Raw genomic sequence first — 16,486 nt, 5'->3', positions numbered from 1 at the left:
AGCCTGGTCTAAATATCGAATTCCAGGCCAGTCAAGACACTATCCAAAAATAAACAAACAAAACCCCCAAATCAACCAACTAACGAAACAAACAAAATCCCATAAAGGTGGAGCCTGAACTGAGTCTTAGGAAGTGGAGAGCAGAGTGGTCATGCCGTACAAGGCAAAGCAAACAGGGCTGGAACAACACAGTCCATCCCGGAACCCAAGGAATAACTCCAGAGACAGTCCGATTTGAAGAAAGGTTGGAGACCACTGTACATCCAGGCCAAGATTCCATCTTTGACCTAATGAACCAGGTGAAGACGCTGAAAGCTCTCAAAGGCCAATGCAATGGTGACAAATACATATTTCCAATTCAGTCACTCTAAGCAGAGAACTGAAAACCCGGTAAGTCTGTATCCTGGGGACAGGCTGGTTGAATGAGTAAATGTGCCGGTAAACTCAGACTGTGGCACAGGTACAACTCCGTGCACAGCAAACTCTTTGATGTGCAAATCAAACACTGTGAAGTCCAATAAAAGAATGACACGTGTGAAACTTGTGCTTCCCGAACACAACAGTACCTGGTTTACATCCATGGGAGCCAGGTAGAGACCCCTAAAGCAAGACTCTTTGCATGAAGGAAGACACTAGTCCATTCATCCACCGACAGGACAGCAAGCGCCCAGGGAAGAAATCTGCAGTTAAGTTGGTCAGATGCCATCGGCTCCACTACCACCAGATGTGGGCAGGCACTGGGTATGGTTCATGCCCACTTAATCAAAACAAAGCTTGTTGGCTCCCCTTGAGAAACCTATGTTTTACTTTTGGTTAAAGTTGATTCTCAACTTTCTTAATTAATATGACAAGCTGGTGACCTCTTTTCAAATACTCACTCAGGAAGGTTTTGGTTAAAACAACTCTTTGTGTTTTCACCTCCTCGTTATAAAATAATTCAGACACGTCACTGCTTGAAATTCTCGTAACGCTTGTCTTCCCATAAGCAACATGATTTCTGAGCTATGAACCTATAAAAATCACCAATACTAGATTTAAAACTACGAATTAAACTTGGTGAATTCTTCAGACAGACTCAGTATGACACAACCAAACAGCAGGACCTTAAGTGAATCCCAAACTAATCCAGAAGTCTGATTTTTGTTTGGACTGCATGAGAACTGTATAATTAATATGGCTATATTCACTATATAAATAACAAACTATATATGTCTCCAGGTTTATGACAGAATGACACTCCAGAAAGTCCCACAGCATATGTGGAAATATTATAAATGAAAAATGCATTTAATGGCAAACAACCTACTGGCGGTCATCCAAGCTCAGGTTAAACATATCCTAAACATGCTAAGACATGTATTCACCTCTAGACAGGTAAAACCATCTAACAGAAATGTATTTTACAATCAGGTGCTGTCCCATGTAACTTACTACATACACTGAAGGAGGAAGCTGGGCCATTGTGGGGACACACTCAAACCACCAGCCTGCCTAAATAGTCAAGTTTTGGGGTACAATGTACTATAATCTCATTTCTCCTCAGTCATCCTGCTCCACCCTGTGCCTGATCCAGAAGCCAGTGCTGTGTCTCTCCCAGAGATGAACAACCTCCTCTATGTACCGCCAACTTACTCTAGAGCTTGGTCTACAGAACAACCGTAGGATCTGTGAGTGGTAGGCAGGTCACAACTATTGATTCTCAAAGCTACACATTGACTGTCTGAAAGGGAGAGGGGGGGAGGCAGATTCTGCTGCTTAAAAAAAATAAAAAGTTAAGAGCTTGTCCATGACTCCTTCAACACCAGCCAATATGGAGGAACCTCCATGCCTCATCCTACCAAGCTATTCGCATCTTCGCCCTGACATCAATGGTCTATCCAGGTAGCGACTGCTGTATCTCATTGCCTGGGATACTCATAATCCCCTGGGCATCACCTCTCTTTGGTGGTCTTTCCCAGCTTTCCTTCACTGTTAGACCTGCACTGCACAGCACATGACATAAATTTAGGCTATAAATGTTGAGGGATTTATTTACTATTATCATGGAGTGTTGTCTTTTTATTTATTTATTTATTTATTTATTTATTTATTTATTTATTTATTTTGACCACTGAAAGGAAGCTCTGATTTTTACTGTTAATTCACTCTAAATATAAAGCACCTTATCTCTGCCTCAGGTATTGCTGCAAAGATCGTTTCTGGATGCCACCTATTTCCCGTGACTCTCCTGCTCCAGAATCCACATTGGCCCATTGCCCTAGACCAATGCACTTGAGCTAAGCCCACAGCAAACTGCAACCACTGCAGTTGTGGTTGCTGGAGCTCCTCGGGGCCCATTTGCTCCTCTGTGGGAACTGAGGAGGTAGATGGGCAGACATCTCTGCCCGTTTGTACAGATGTTGTAAAGAAGACGGCTTGGTTGTTCCAACTGCTCAGCAGCTCAGGCCCGAAATAACCACACAGAAACTGTACTAATTAAATCACTGCTTGGCCTGTCTAGCTTCTTATTGGGTAGCTCTTAGATATTAATTTAACCCATCTCTATTAATCTGTGAATCACCATGTGGCTGTGGCTTACCCGGTAAAGTTCCTTCCAACGTCTGTCTCCAGAGGGGCTCCATGGCTTCTCTCTGACTCCACCCTCTTTCTTCTAGCATTCAGTTTAGTTTTCCCTGCGTCACCATGTTCTACCTTACTATAGGCCAAGGCAGTTTCCTTATTCATTAACCAATAAAAGCAACACATAGACAGAAGGACCTCCCACACCATACAGACAAACAAAGAAGGATTAATTAAGTCTGCCTAAGGTCAGACAGGCCATTTCCTGTGAGCTGGACACAAGCCAGTGCCCCCAACTCCAGCCCTGGTGTCCCCTACTCCAGAGGGTTCTATGTGCGTCCCATCCACTCAGCTTCTTCATGAATGCCTTCTACACACGAATGGAACTGCCCTGGGCTGCTGTGTGGATGGAGAGCACAGGAAGACATGAGTCCCACCTTCGGTATGAGATAGGACAAATGCCCCCCCACACCGTACACCTGGGAAAGTTTCAAAACGGAAACAAAAGGAAAATCTCTGTGCTGAATGGCCAACTGCATTAGTCATCTTGACTGGGCTGAGGAGTAGCTGGGGGTTAATGAGGAGCACTCTGGCTGCGTCTGAGAGGACACCTGCAGACAGGGTTAACTCCAGAGGAAAACCTGGGCATGAACGAAGGCAGTGCCATCCCACAGGTTGGGGGCCCACATGGGACAGAATGGAAACGGAGAAAGCCCTCTAGAGCAGAGGCCTTCATTCTCTGCTTTCTGGCCACCAAAATATCCTTGCTCTTCTCTACTAAGCCCTTTCTCACATGATGGACTCAAACCTCAAAATCTGAGTTAAAGGTGACTCTTCCTTCCTTGTCCTCACAGGCATCCTGTTACAGCGACAAGAAAGACTGACTAGCAATCACCATCCTTCTACAGATTCTACAGAACTGGAAGTCCCTGCCTCCCCCGACACACACATCAAGAGTCAATACTCCCTGCCACACGGTGCTATTTTTGGTAGTGTCTCTGCAGCTCAAGACCCCACACCAAGGGACGGGTGTGTGTGACTCACCCACCTCTCTGTGTCTCCAACATATCTCAGGTACAAAAGATGGGACGAAACCACATGTAATCCACAGTAGGTTCAGAGGCCAGCAGCGGGGCAGCCGCCAGTCACTAGTAGTCCTAAACACAGCTGAGGACTTTATACAGCCTCCGCCTCTCACCCCAGGAATCCAAGATGGCTAGCTTTCTTCTGAGGGCAGCAGCTCGATCTTGTGGGACGTGTGTGTGTGTGCATGCATGTGCCTCTGCCGTTGGTTTTCACTCAGAACCTGGTAAAGCACGAAGTATAAGGTGGGATCACCATGCAAAACCTGGGTTTCTGGACACCAACCTGGGTGACTTACAAAGACAAAAGCAAAGGGGCCATGGCGTCTGGAACAGGCTCTCATTGTACAGCCATCTAATGAATCTGGAGCTACTTCAATTGCTTCTCTTATTCTTTTTAATTTGGTCTTTTTAATTAGTGTTATTGCTGTTGGTGTAATTTAATATTATGACTTTACCAAGTATGCACAGTTGAACACTGTAAATATTTAGCCACAGGTTTAGACTATGTATATAAAAGGTCTATCTGAATTATGCTAAGTACACATGGCTTTCATACGTTAACTATACACTATATACCTGCAATAGGACACTGAGCCACAGAAGTCTCCAAGCACAGAGGAAAAGGGTGGAAACAAGGTTATTTGCTAACTGGGTAACAGGAGACATACAAGGAAGGCACATGGGCAGGGCAGGGCCAGGCAGGCTTTGAGAGGAGCCCCAGCCTCCAGCAGATACACTGAGGCCCTTGCTGAGATCTCGCCTTCTCAGTGCATCGTTTTCTCTCTGCATCCCCTTTATTTATTTTTACATTTTTACTTATTTATCATGGTGGGAGTACATGAGCCACAGTGTGCTGGTGGAAGTCACAAGACAGTTTTTGGGCACTGGTTCTCTCCTTCCACCACAAGGGTTGTGGGAAATGAACTCTGGTCCTCCGGCTTGGCAGCAGGGGCCACTGAGCAATCTCCCTGGGTTTCCCTTCTATACTGTCCTGTCTTCTTCAGCCATGCCTGTTCCTTAGTCTTTCTTCCCTGCTTTATTTTTCTCTCCAGGATCTACCCTGCTCTGTGGACAACTCTTAATCGATTTTTATCTTCCTGCTTCCATGAGAGGTGAGACTTTCCTGCCGTGATGGCAAGAATTCTTGTCTGTATTGTTCACTGCTGACCTCTGACCTCAGAACTGTAAGCTGACACACAGTAGGGCTCTGCCAATATTGGCCGTTCCTGAGCACATCAAAGGACAGCTGCCAGGGCTTGTTAATCACACCTTTATCAGGAGCCAAAGCTACCTTGCCTTTGAAGCTGGCTTACTGATTAGTCTTTCTCTCCCTTCTTGCTAGAATGAAGCTCCACCATAAGAGGCTGTCTGTGGGCTCTGTGCTTGAAGCAGATCCTGGCACAGAACATAGATTCACTGCGTTCTAGGTGAGTGAGTCATCTCCCTCCCCATCCCTCTTCCCTTGTGTGGACCAGATGGCTTTTCCTGCCTTCTCCCCACAAATCCTCAAGACGACTCTGGGAGACAGGTACTGCTCTCCTCATTTTAAAGGAGAGAGAACACACAGAGAAAGGCCTGCTGTGGGCGGGGCCAGTAATGAATCCCAGACCTCTTGATTTGAGCTTTGTGAGCTCCTCAGTGAGGCTTGGAGATGCCTTGCACACTCTATGGCTGGCCCACACGCCCATCCTTGAGCCTCACTTCTCGTGACCTTTCTCTTGGCGAGACCCCTCCATAGATCAGGGCAGTCACCATGTTTAGTTCCGCAGGCTGCAGGGGTAGTTCTTGGACACCTTCAAGCTGCTACATTTGATCCTCTTACTGTTACAAATCTCTAATGGCTTTTTACTGAAGCCGGTGCTTTGAAGTTAACTGGTACTTAGAAGAACAATGCTGGGGTGGGAAGCGGAGAAGTGGCTCGGTAAGTAAGGTGCTAGACAGGAAGATCCAGAGACTAGCTGAGTGAAATGGTGATGATGGTGGTGGTGGTGATGATGATGGTGATAATCACAAGGGGAGGTTGAGGCAGACATCCAACATGGCCCTCTGTCTTCCACATGGGCACAAACACACACCTGCACCCTTGTAAAAAGATGGCAGTATCATCTTGATTGTGATACTGACCTGACTGACATTTCAGAAAAACGTTTCCGTCGGAGCTGATCAGAACCTAGGGGGCTGTCCCAACAGATGCTCCTGGCCCTGCCCCCACTCTGCCAATGGGGACTCTCTAGGAATGGGGTCAGAGGATGTTCATTTTAACTCCACAAGCACCGCTGGCAGCCAGTGATTTAACACTTTTCATCTCTAGGGCACTTGGCAAATGTCTACAGGTCAGGGAGTACTATTTGAGCCATCAGCATCAAGACAAAGACTGGACCAGCCCTGTTTAACCACATGATTCGCAAATTAAACCTCCCTAACTCACGTTACAGGTTCCAAAAGTGCATTAAGCCTGGCTAAGTCATGCCACGACACATGAAGTGTGTGGTCAACGGGTTTACTCTGAGATGCACCCATCCAGAGGGTTATTCCCATTTCTAAAAGACGAAACAAAAAACAAACAAACCCTATCCTGCCACAGCCATGCGATGATTTGAGAGAGGAAAAAAAAATCAATAAATAAAAGACACAGACAGAGACACAGCCCATGCCTTGCCCCCCGCCCCCCCTCGCGCACAGTGAGCTCTGAGCCTTCCGGTCAAGTCTTCTGCATTGTAAAAGATCTGTTATCAGAGACAAGCTTTGCCAGAGGACATTCAGAGGCTCTCCAGCCAACATCCCAAATTGCTCATATTTTATCAGGTTCGAATCGCTGATCTGAGCTTCTCTTTGGACAAAGGGGGTGCCATGTGACCCGGCATTAGCTCCCATCTCTCACAATTACAGGCAGAGACAAATATTTTACCAGTTAGTCATCTCTAAAGCCAGTTACTCCAAGTGGGAGGGCCCCGTGGCACGGAGAAACAACGGCATGAAGCTGGAGTGCTCAACCTTTATCCTTAGGATGCATGATATACACAGAAAATATATATCACAAATTTGATTTTATATAACGATTGTGATTATATATATGTAAAGACTCGAACTAATTTTTCCTTTTTATAACATATAAATAACCCAGAAAAATATTTTCTTCCAAAAATATATAGAAAAACAAGCAAAAAAAAAAAACCACCTGATAACAAAGGTCAAATGGTTTTAGAAACTACTTTGAAAAATGCAACTTAAATCTAGTGCTAAGGCAAGTATGGAATCTGAGTCATGTCATGAGGGTTAATTTTTTTTTTTTTGCAATTTCAGAAATGTCTTTAAAAGTCCTGATATTTAGCTGAGATTACGTCCAAGGGCTTCTCTACGAGGGAAAATAAATATTCCATCTACACAACATGATATAGAGGATATTAATGTTTTAGAAATAGTAACTATATATTGCAATATCCAGAAGAGCTGTCGGGAGAAAACAAAATACTTGTAGTAAGAAACTACCAGAGAAGCAAGGTTTTCAGGATCTTTCACGGGTATTCTTCATACAAATCACCACCACGGGGGGCTTCCTAAGCTAAGCCATAATTGGGCCTCTCATTATGAGAGATGAACAAAATAGTGACTGCCCAGTGGTACGATGACCCATGAAAGGGAAAGGAGGCAAGATTGTTGAGGCTAATTTGACGCGCAGCCTCACAAGAGCTAACCACATACAGACAGCGTGTGGCGGGTTCGGAACTTTTCCCGTTTGTCCAGCCTCTAGCTCGCTAAGCTAGAAGGAATAGCATTGAAGGGGTGGTGGTTGCTATTCAGTTCCAAGAGAGATTCATAACTTCCTTGCATGTTCTTAGGCCTTCGACTCTATGACATGCCAAACTGCGGGCTGTTAGGCCACCCGCCCAGACCAGACGACACGCTACAGACCCCCAGCCACTACCGTGCCAGGTTCTTAAACACGTTAACAGAATCTGCCAAAACACAGGACAAAGACCACAGGATGAGGAGACAATTTAAAAATCCCCCTTGGTCAGACAACTCCCGAGGCTGCAAGACACACTCAGATGCCAATAAAACGCGAAGAGAATGAGTACCGATACTGATATGAAAACTCTGTTTTTAACTCAGTGTTTATTTGACAAATACCAAGCGCCTTTTCTCTCCTTCCTCTCTGGTCCTGCTCTCTGGGAAAACCACATCAGTATCAAATGCCACTTGGTTTTTACTCAAACAGGAGACAGCAGACTCGGCGGCTGCACGGTGACTTGGCTGACCTGCGCCTTCAGTAAAAACAAACCACTATAAATCACCAGATGTAAGCAATTGGAGAGTGATCACGTTAATTAATTGACCAGCTCTCCTGAAATTTACTATGTAACTTCAACCCTTCCAACACCTTTACCAGAAAAAAAAAAAACGGAACAAGGGCGGCTTTTAATCAAGCTGTTTAGAGGACACGTTTTAACTCTAGAGACAAGTAAAATTTTAATTACTTAAGGTCAAGACGGGGAAATTGCTTGATTTTAGAAATTACACCCGGAACATACGAGATGCTACTTTTAAATGCTGCAAAGACAAGGTGGTTCCCAAAGCTGACCTCAGTAATGAATATAATAAACATGTAATCTGTTCTGAAAATACAGAAAATTCAGAACAATTTTAGTTGTATGTGAAAACTTGGCAAACATTTTCAGTTGGGGTTTCTAATCTTGATTCCCACACCGGGAGCTATACTTATAAGGTGATGCAAAATGATTCATGGATTAAGAGCAGATCCTGCTCTTGAGAGGACCCTAGTTCAGTTCCCAGCTGCCACATCCAACAGCTGATAACAGATCCAAGAGATCTGGCGCCCTCTTTTGGACTCCAAGGGTACCTGCACTCACTCACATGCACACAAATCCACATACACACACAACTCAAAATAAAGACGACACCACCATGGCATACTACCAATTTCCATTATCCTCACAGGAAGTCTGGGGCATTATCTACAAACATTATGTAATACAACATCCAGTTCCCATGACAACTACTGGGCAACACCATAATTTAAATTCTAATCTACAAAACGTAACCAAAATTCAAGGCAGCTTCTTTTGAATCCTGGAAGTCAGGTTAGCAAAGCTAGTAAAGTGTGTTTTTGTAAAGATGCTTGAGAGGGTAGTAGGTCAATGGGTTGCCTAGCAACCAAAAAGCTCTGGGTTACACTCACCCCACCTCCCCTCCACCCCAGCACCAAAATAAAGAAACAAAGAAACAAATAAATCCTTGCAATTTAGAAGTGGAAACAAGTTAGTATAAATAGGCCTTCCTTATTATGCCCACAAAAGGGTAGTTAGTCTGCTTATAAGAGTTACATGTTAGTCCATAGAAATCAGTGGTTCTCAACCTTCCCGAAGCTACAATCCTTTAATACAGAGTTCCTCATGTTGTGTTAACCTCAACCATGAAATTATTTGATTGTTAATTCACAATTGTAATTTTGCTACTGTTATGAATCATAATGCAAACATCTGATATGCAGGAGATCTGATATACAACACCCAGAGGGGTTGTGACCGACCGGCTGAGAACCGCTGATACAGGTAGTACCCACTGCTCTTACAAACATCCACGGAGACGATGCTGACGGTCACTTACAAGGAGAGCTGTCTAATATTTGCTGAGACTGGTCCCAGGCTTGGAATGGTCTCCAATTCATTGTTATTCAGCTTCCTAAGAATGCCGAAAGGACAGAAAAGACTAATTAGGCCATATGAAATCCAAAGATGGGGAAACACTATGCATTACTTAAAGGCATTGCCCGAGCTAAAAGTTAAAAGTTCGAAGGAAGGTCTTATCATCCAAAGAAAAGTTCATCCCCTGAAATGGTCTGGGGTGGGGGGAAGAAGGGGAAGGGGGACATTTTATGCAGCCCTCTTATAGGAAGTAACAGGGACTCACACTTCTCGGAGGTTTTGAAGGTGGCTCAGGGAACTTGTCTGGATAGAAGATAATCTGTTGTGACTCAGGTCCCTGTAAGAAAACAAAAGTAATATTACAAGCAATTTCTTCTTTTTTTTTTTTTTACAAGCAATTTCTTAAAAAGTTACTAGTATCACTTAACGACCTACTAGCAGAGCGGGGTTTTGAATTCTCTCTCTCTCTCCCTCTCTCTATTCCTCTCTCTCTCTCCCTCTCTCTCTATTCCTCTCTCTCTCTCTCTCTCTCTCTCTCTCTCTCTCTCTCTCTCTCTCCATACCAGTGTCAAGAAGAGAAATAATTGGACCACTATGTCCACGAATTAAATGGCAGCCAAATGCCAAGCTCAGAACGACAAACTCTGAGGACAAATTTCGTTTAAGAGGCTGGCGGATTCAAATACTTGAAGCCCACAAGCATTTTAAGAGCTGTTTTTTGGCACATGGTGAACAGACCTTTCATGAACCTTAGCTTGCTTCTATCTCCCCACCCTCGACTTGATACATGACATCATAGACTATGAAAAGTTGCTAATTAGGCAGGTTACTGAAACAAGGACTCTGAAGAAACATTTTAACTATCAAAATATTAAGTACCATGTCCTTACCGCAGCCAAAGGAACAGAGGTTGACGCCCATGGGGAGTTAGCTATTTTAGTTGTTTCTCTGAGTTAAGGGACTAGATTACTAGTACAGGGTATGTTCACGTGTGTGTAAGTGCACACGCCCTGAATGTACATGCTCAAAAAGATACATTTAAGAACTCTTTGAATTTCAATATCGGATCCCATAGTACACAATTTAAACCACAACAACCATCTAATAACGCAGGGCAGGTGGTACCGCCTTTTAGTCACTGAAAGAAACATGTTTCTCCTTCAAAGGCCCAGGTAAATTTAGTAACAATTCCCATAGGCATCAAAATACCGAAAGTAACTAACGCCTAACCCATACAGTGCTCTGGGTTAGGAAGTTTACCCAGCATCAAGATTCAGGGGGGCGGGAGTAACAAAATCCAACAAATGTTTCAACATCCCATCTACATTCCTCCAAAGCAGCACAACGAAGATGAAATGGGGGAAACAATCACTGGTAATGAGGTTCCTGTGCAATGCGGTTGGAAGCTCCCCTCTGGAAGAGACTAGCCTGATCCGAAGTTAATTCCTCGGCGTTTAAAATGAAGGCGTTTAAATAACCAGAGTTTTAGATAACTAAAGTTAGCTGCTGACAAGCATGAACCACGCTACCTACCTCAGACTGTCCTCCCACAGACAACAGAAACACAGAAATCACACACTCAGAGAAAGGGTGTCGCTGCTTGCTTAGGCGACAACTCGAAATCAAGGACCCTGTCATTTTCCACGCTTTTCGTTTTGAGAGCGAGCCCTGATTTTTTGTGTTTCGCCTTAAACCAAAATGAAAAGGAACTTGCAAGGATTTTATTCAAGCTCTGTTTGCCTAGAGACCTACCAGACAGAAAGAGACATGAGTAGATCGGTTCTGGAGGAGTTATAACATGAAGGGGGGGGCGGGGGAGGAATCTGGCTCCGTTTTAAACTATAAAAATCCTGCAATTACAGCCACTGCTGTGCATGCTCACCACGCTGGCTGCAGCCAGACACTTTCCCCTCACAGCCCAGCCAGCCCAAGTCCATCTGGAGTTCATCAAGGAAGCCGTGAGCCCAACAACTCACGTTGGCGGCCAAACAAAACCTGTGTGCCTTTAGCACCCCCAGACAGTCACAGACTGCCCACATGGTTTAAAACAGGACCAAGAAAAGAGTCTCCCACCTGGGACATGAGCCTAGCTCCACAGACAGTCATTTGGACCTACTTAACTCAAGAATGCTGAGCCTGCCCCCACCCCACTATTGTTTCCTGTGTTTGAAGGCATGGGGGGGGGGGGCATCTGGTATTTACATTTCAGACAGTTGGTTTTCTTTTCAATTAAAAGAAAAGAAAAGCTCATTGTAAGGATTATTTCACAGGGAATCCTGGGAGGAATGAGATTTGAGCGCTGAAGGTTTTCCTCCAGTAATAGGGTGAGGCCCCAGCCCCCAACAAAAGATCTTCAAATGGGGAAGCAGCCTGCAGCCCAGTGCACTTTCTGGGGACGCTGGTTTCATGTCTGGCAGCAGGAGCTGGCAGTCATACGTATTTCAGTTATTGCAAACGCTTCCATCCTGAGCTCTGCATACGATTAAAACTACATTAAATGTGGGAGAAGAAAAGAAATTCTTAAGTGACTTTTATTGCTAAATACTTAAAGCCATGGAACTTTTAACTTACCTAGATTTAGATTTTAAAGTAATATACATTTCAGAAGCAATTGTTCTCTCTTTCCTACATGCCACATTTCCTACATCTTCCCTATATTATTTTTATGGATGGAACACTGAGAGACTCCGGACATAAAATGTCAGTGTTTTCTTGAACCCAGGACAGAACCTATTCAATAGCAGGGCAGATTCATTGTTGTGTGAAGTTCCATGAAAGAACATTGTCCCTGGCGAACTTGACTTTTTACGAGATTTGCTGTGATGAAGCCAAGGTATGGGTGGCAAGGCATTAACTGTTTACCCAGAAAGCCACTGGGCAAAGCCTTGGGAAAGTCAAACCCTGTGTATGGCAGCCGCTCTTCGTCTCAGCAAGTGAGCAAGCATATGTGAAAATTATTAATTTTACGACATTCGGTTCCAGCTATAGTATTGCTTTTGGAAATCTGTCTTCCAACTCAAATTTGAAAATGCAAAGACAGAGGAGCTGGAGCTTCTTAACCCCACAGAGGCCTGCCCAAGCTGCTAACTCAGCAGAAACATGGAGAGCCGAAAAACCCAAAGGCAGGCTGTAGCTGTTTTAAAACACTGGTCCAAAGCGACTCATAAATCAGCCTGCTATGCTCGAGGTTTGGTCTGGAAAATATAGAAGAACAGCTGTGGGAACCTTAAGGACTAGGACTCCCTCCCCACCCCCAACTGGAGTCAGTTCCAGAAGATTCTAAACAGGCCAACACCAAAGAAGTCAGGGCAGCACAAGCTACCTTTCGGACTTTCGCCTCAGCCCTGTTAAGAGCTCAAACATTTCCACGTGATAAGATACATCCTCTGAAATTCCAGCTAGAATCTAATAACACTTGAGGTTCCAGTTGGCAATCAAACCATTTTCCCCCTTTGGCTAACTAATGCGTTTTAACAAGCCCTCCTCTTTGGGTTCAGAGCTCTGGAAGCTCAAAGATTTTTGAGCGAGGCTCCAAGCAGTTACGTTTTTTAAGAGCCACTTTGATTAAAGAACTGCAGGTTTGTTCTAAAAGCCGGAGTGAGTACAGTGTTATTATTGTTTAGCTCCAACTCTTCAGCCCTTCCACACACACAAGGCGCTCCTGTGTCAATAAATGACAACTGAATAAAGTGAGAAACACATGCGCACACACACGCACACACACACACACACACAGCACAGATGTTCATAAGCTGCAAACTCAACAAAGGAAACAAAGAGCAGGCAGCATACTTTCCTGAACTTTCTCATAAACTATTCCAAAGACAAACTTCTGCTCTTTGAATTTCCCGAGGAAAAAGGAGAGCTGTGCTAACAATACACATTCTCTCCTCGCGCCCTGGTCTTGGAAGCCTTCTCCTTAAGAGCTTTTGTAATTAAGTATGGTTTAACTAGCAGCAGCTTACACTGCCTATTGCAATACACCAAATAACAGGGGGGTAGAACTCAATTGCATGTTGCTTTCTGAGCTTCTTTGAGGCGAAGAACAGACCTCTAGGGCTGTGAACACAAAAGAAACACTGGCAATAAAGAACTTAAGACCACATGGTTTGGTGGCACCTACAAAGATGGTCAGAAGTCACCCAAGTACAAGAACGAACGGGAAGGCCGGTCGAGGAGCGATCACGACAAGAAACTAAGTGCTTATTTATACAAGTGGAATGTATTTTCACGGACATTTAAGGAATGTGGACTTGTATTGAGACAATTTACTACTGGCGGAAATGTAAATGTAATTAAAGACTGTGCTAACCAAATAAACTGTAATTTGTTTTTAGTGTGCCACCAAATCATCTGCAAAACAAAATCCTAATTAGGTCAGCTCCCTTTAAGAACGTTTATATAGGTATTGAATCCCCCTTCGCGATTCAACTCAACTTCCAATCCAGGTCCACACGGTTTTCTGAAACGCATCTAAGTTGTAAAGCACAATGCCGTGTACTGGCAGCATTGAATGGGCCACCTGTCATTGAGAAACTACTGGATAAAGTGAGACTTAGTAAGCGTGTCGATAGGCAGTCCAGGGGAGCCCCGTTTTAGCTTTCTCCCTCATTCCTCTGTTATCCATAGGTGTTTACCCGCAGGCACTCAAGTGTTCAATTCCACATGTTGTCAACGGGGCCTTTCTGCTCACAGGAACGCAGCAGCGCGACCTCCCCCCACCCCACCCCCAAGAGGCAATTGAATGGAATTAGCCACAACTAATTGAAAGTCTTCCTGCTTTAGGCTCAAGCCTTTATCTCCCCTTTCACGAGTAATAAAAGCTGCTACATCAGACATTCCATAATCAGCCATTAAATATCAATCCAATTCTCGTTAATTCTATTTCCTTATTAAACTGCTTTTTAAACCAGGCATTTTGTTTGATGGTCAACAGTTTATAACCGATGAAAGGATTTAGGCTGGCATGCTGCTTCAAAAACACGATTTCTTAAGCTGCCAGACCAAAGCTGCTGCCACTATTGTCAAGACCTACTACGATTGTTAAAGTGCTGAGAATTTCCACCAGGCCTACATTTAAGAATCTTAAGTATGAAGTGCAATTTGATTTTTTTAAAGCAGGTCAACTATTTTAACTATTTTTTAATATAACATACAACTTATTTTTATTTATTTATTTATTTTGCTTATGGCTTAAACACCCCCCTCCAATTTAAGAAAATTAGAGGTTAAGAGAGAAAAAAGAGTTGACGTTTGTTAAGAACTCGTATTTTCAAGTAAATAATATTTTCTTCCATGTTCTTCCAAACAGTTGGCAGTGACCTCTCTCAGCTTAACATTCGCCAAACAGCACTCGGAGCCGGCCCTCAACCTTCCTTAGAGCTGCTGCAGAAGAAGGTGTCGGTTCTGAAAACCTACTTCCCTTTGGTCATCGACAGGTCAGAATTCGCACCCAACTTCTCACCGGAACCAACACACTTTACAAAGTGGCCCGTGAGGGGAGGGAGGCCGATGGTCTGTCAGTGTGAAATTACGCACGGGAGAGGGAAGAAAGAGGGAAGAGAGTGCACCAACAAGAGCTTGAGGAGCGGAGTTCTACGAGAAAGGCGCATACATATGGAGCAACTGGGGACAGGCAGGGACTCTAAACCACTGAGAAGCTAAGGTTGGGCCGGTTTCCCACATAATCAACTCAGAAGAAAACATGTAAAATCCGGGGGTCTCGCAGACTGGCTCCTGCGATCGCGGGCGTTCGGTACACTCGCCCTGGAGTGGCAAGCCAAGCACCCACCTGCGCGGACGCAGAGGGAGACTTAAGTTCCCCACAGGGTTCCACTTGCGGCCTGGGCGCACACAGTGCACACTGCACCCTGATATCCAGGCCTTGATAGACTCCACTCGTCCCGCACCCTTCGGCCGGACCGTCCCCTCCAACCCCCAGGAATGATATTGATACTCACAGCCGTGCGACCCAGGCAGGGAGAGGATCAGGAAGGTGAACCAGCCGGCGGCGGCTGCAATCTAGCAGGTCCCCGAGGCAGTGGCAGACGGCTGGGCACGGACGCCCAGCAGCATCTTCCGAGGGCCGCCCCGGCTCTCCGTGGCCTCCGCTCCCCGCAGGGCCCGCGCGTCCCAGCCCGGCGCAAAGCAGCAGTCCCAGCGCCGCCGCGGCCGCTCGGAGCCTGGGAGCACCCATCGCCGCGCACCCCGCCGCCTCCGGTCGGCCCGGAGCTCCGTAGCCTCGTGCCAACTCCTACCCCCACTCCCCGACGAACACCGACTCCCTGACCGGGCTGGACACCCCGATCGCCGCCTCGTGCTCCTCGCAGCTCAGGGTCGGCACCCAAGGCCTCGCATGCCCGCGCGCAGCGGGAGAGCCAGCAGCGAAGGACGGCCAGTGGCGGTGCGAACAGCCCGAGCGGCGACCGAGAGCTCAACCGTCTGCAGAGAAACTTTTCCGCCTGCGGCGGGCGGCGGGGCGCGAAGTCCCGGCGCTGCTGAGCAGGGAGGCGGGCCGCGGAGGCGGGCGGGCGCTCGCCCATTGGCCTGCCTGGAGCCCACGGCCACGTGACAATAACAAGGCTCCAACCCCCGGGGCCTGCGTCCAGGAGAAAGTAGAGCTGAGATTGTAGGAAATTCCGAGTTACATTTTCCAGCGTCTGCAGCCAGAAGTCTCCGCTATGTCCTGGGAACCATAGATCAGATGGAATGGAAGGGCAAAAACGAGCCAGCGGAGGACTGAGCCCGCTGCTGCTCAGAGGTGGAGTTAACTTGAAGAAACTTTAGGGAGTACAGTCAAAGTAGTTTTGGTGTGAGGGAGCTTTTTAGTTTCAAGCGGATCAAACAGAAGCTTTGATGAAAAAACAGTTTTAGTATTGATGTCAGCGGAATCTTTTTATGCCCCCAAATCGGATACATGCACACACACACACACACACACACACACACACACACACACACACCCGGGCAGCCCAGTCCTGGAAGACAGAAACAGAAGGATTTGTGAGTTCCAGGCCAGCCAGGACAACATAGTGAGACCCCATTTCAAATGTATGTATGTATTTATGTATGTATGTATGTATGTGTGTGTATGTATGTATGCATGTATACACAGACAGACAAGACACAATATGATTTTGAACCTGGTAGTTTGGTTAACAGTGGATGGGACTGGGT

At 45.7% G+C, this 16,486-nt stretch overlaps 1 protein-coding gene across 1 annotated transcript in view; it reads right to left on the bottom strand.

Moving 5' to 3' along the window:
• Lrig3 (leucine rich repeats and immunoglobulin like domains 3) overlaps positions 1 to 15,780 on the bottom strand; it is a 51,438-nt gene extending 35,658 nt beyond the window's left edge. Inside the window, exons 1-3 of the mRNA XM_075954374.1 lie at positions 15,271 to 15,780; positions 9,576 to 9,647; positions 9,273 to 9,347 (exon numbers count right to left, since the gene is read on the bottom strand). Of these exons, the coding sequence (XP_075810489.1) occupies positions 9,273 to 9,347; positions 9,576 to 9,647; positions 15,271 to 15,506 (383 nt within the window). The 5' untranslated portion in view covers positions 15,507 to 15,780. The remainder of the gene's footprint in view (positions 1 to 9,272; positions 9,348 to 9,575; positions 9,648 to 15,270) is intronic.
• Positions 15,781 to 16,486: the final 706 nt, after the last annotated feature.

This window comes from Microtus pennsylvanicus, chromosome 20 (assembly GCF_037038515.1).
Source record: "Microtus pennsylvanicus isolate mMicPen1 chromosome 20, mMicPen1.hap1, whole genome shotgun sequence".
Classification (NCBI taxonomy): domain Eukaryota; kingdom Metazoa; phylum Chordata; class Mammalia; order Rodentia; family Cricetidae; genus Microtus; species Microtus pennsylvanicus.
Note: the sequence above shows the minus strand (reverse complement) of the source record. Positions and strands in the feature narration are given on the sequence as shown.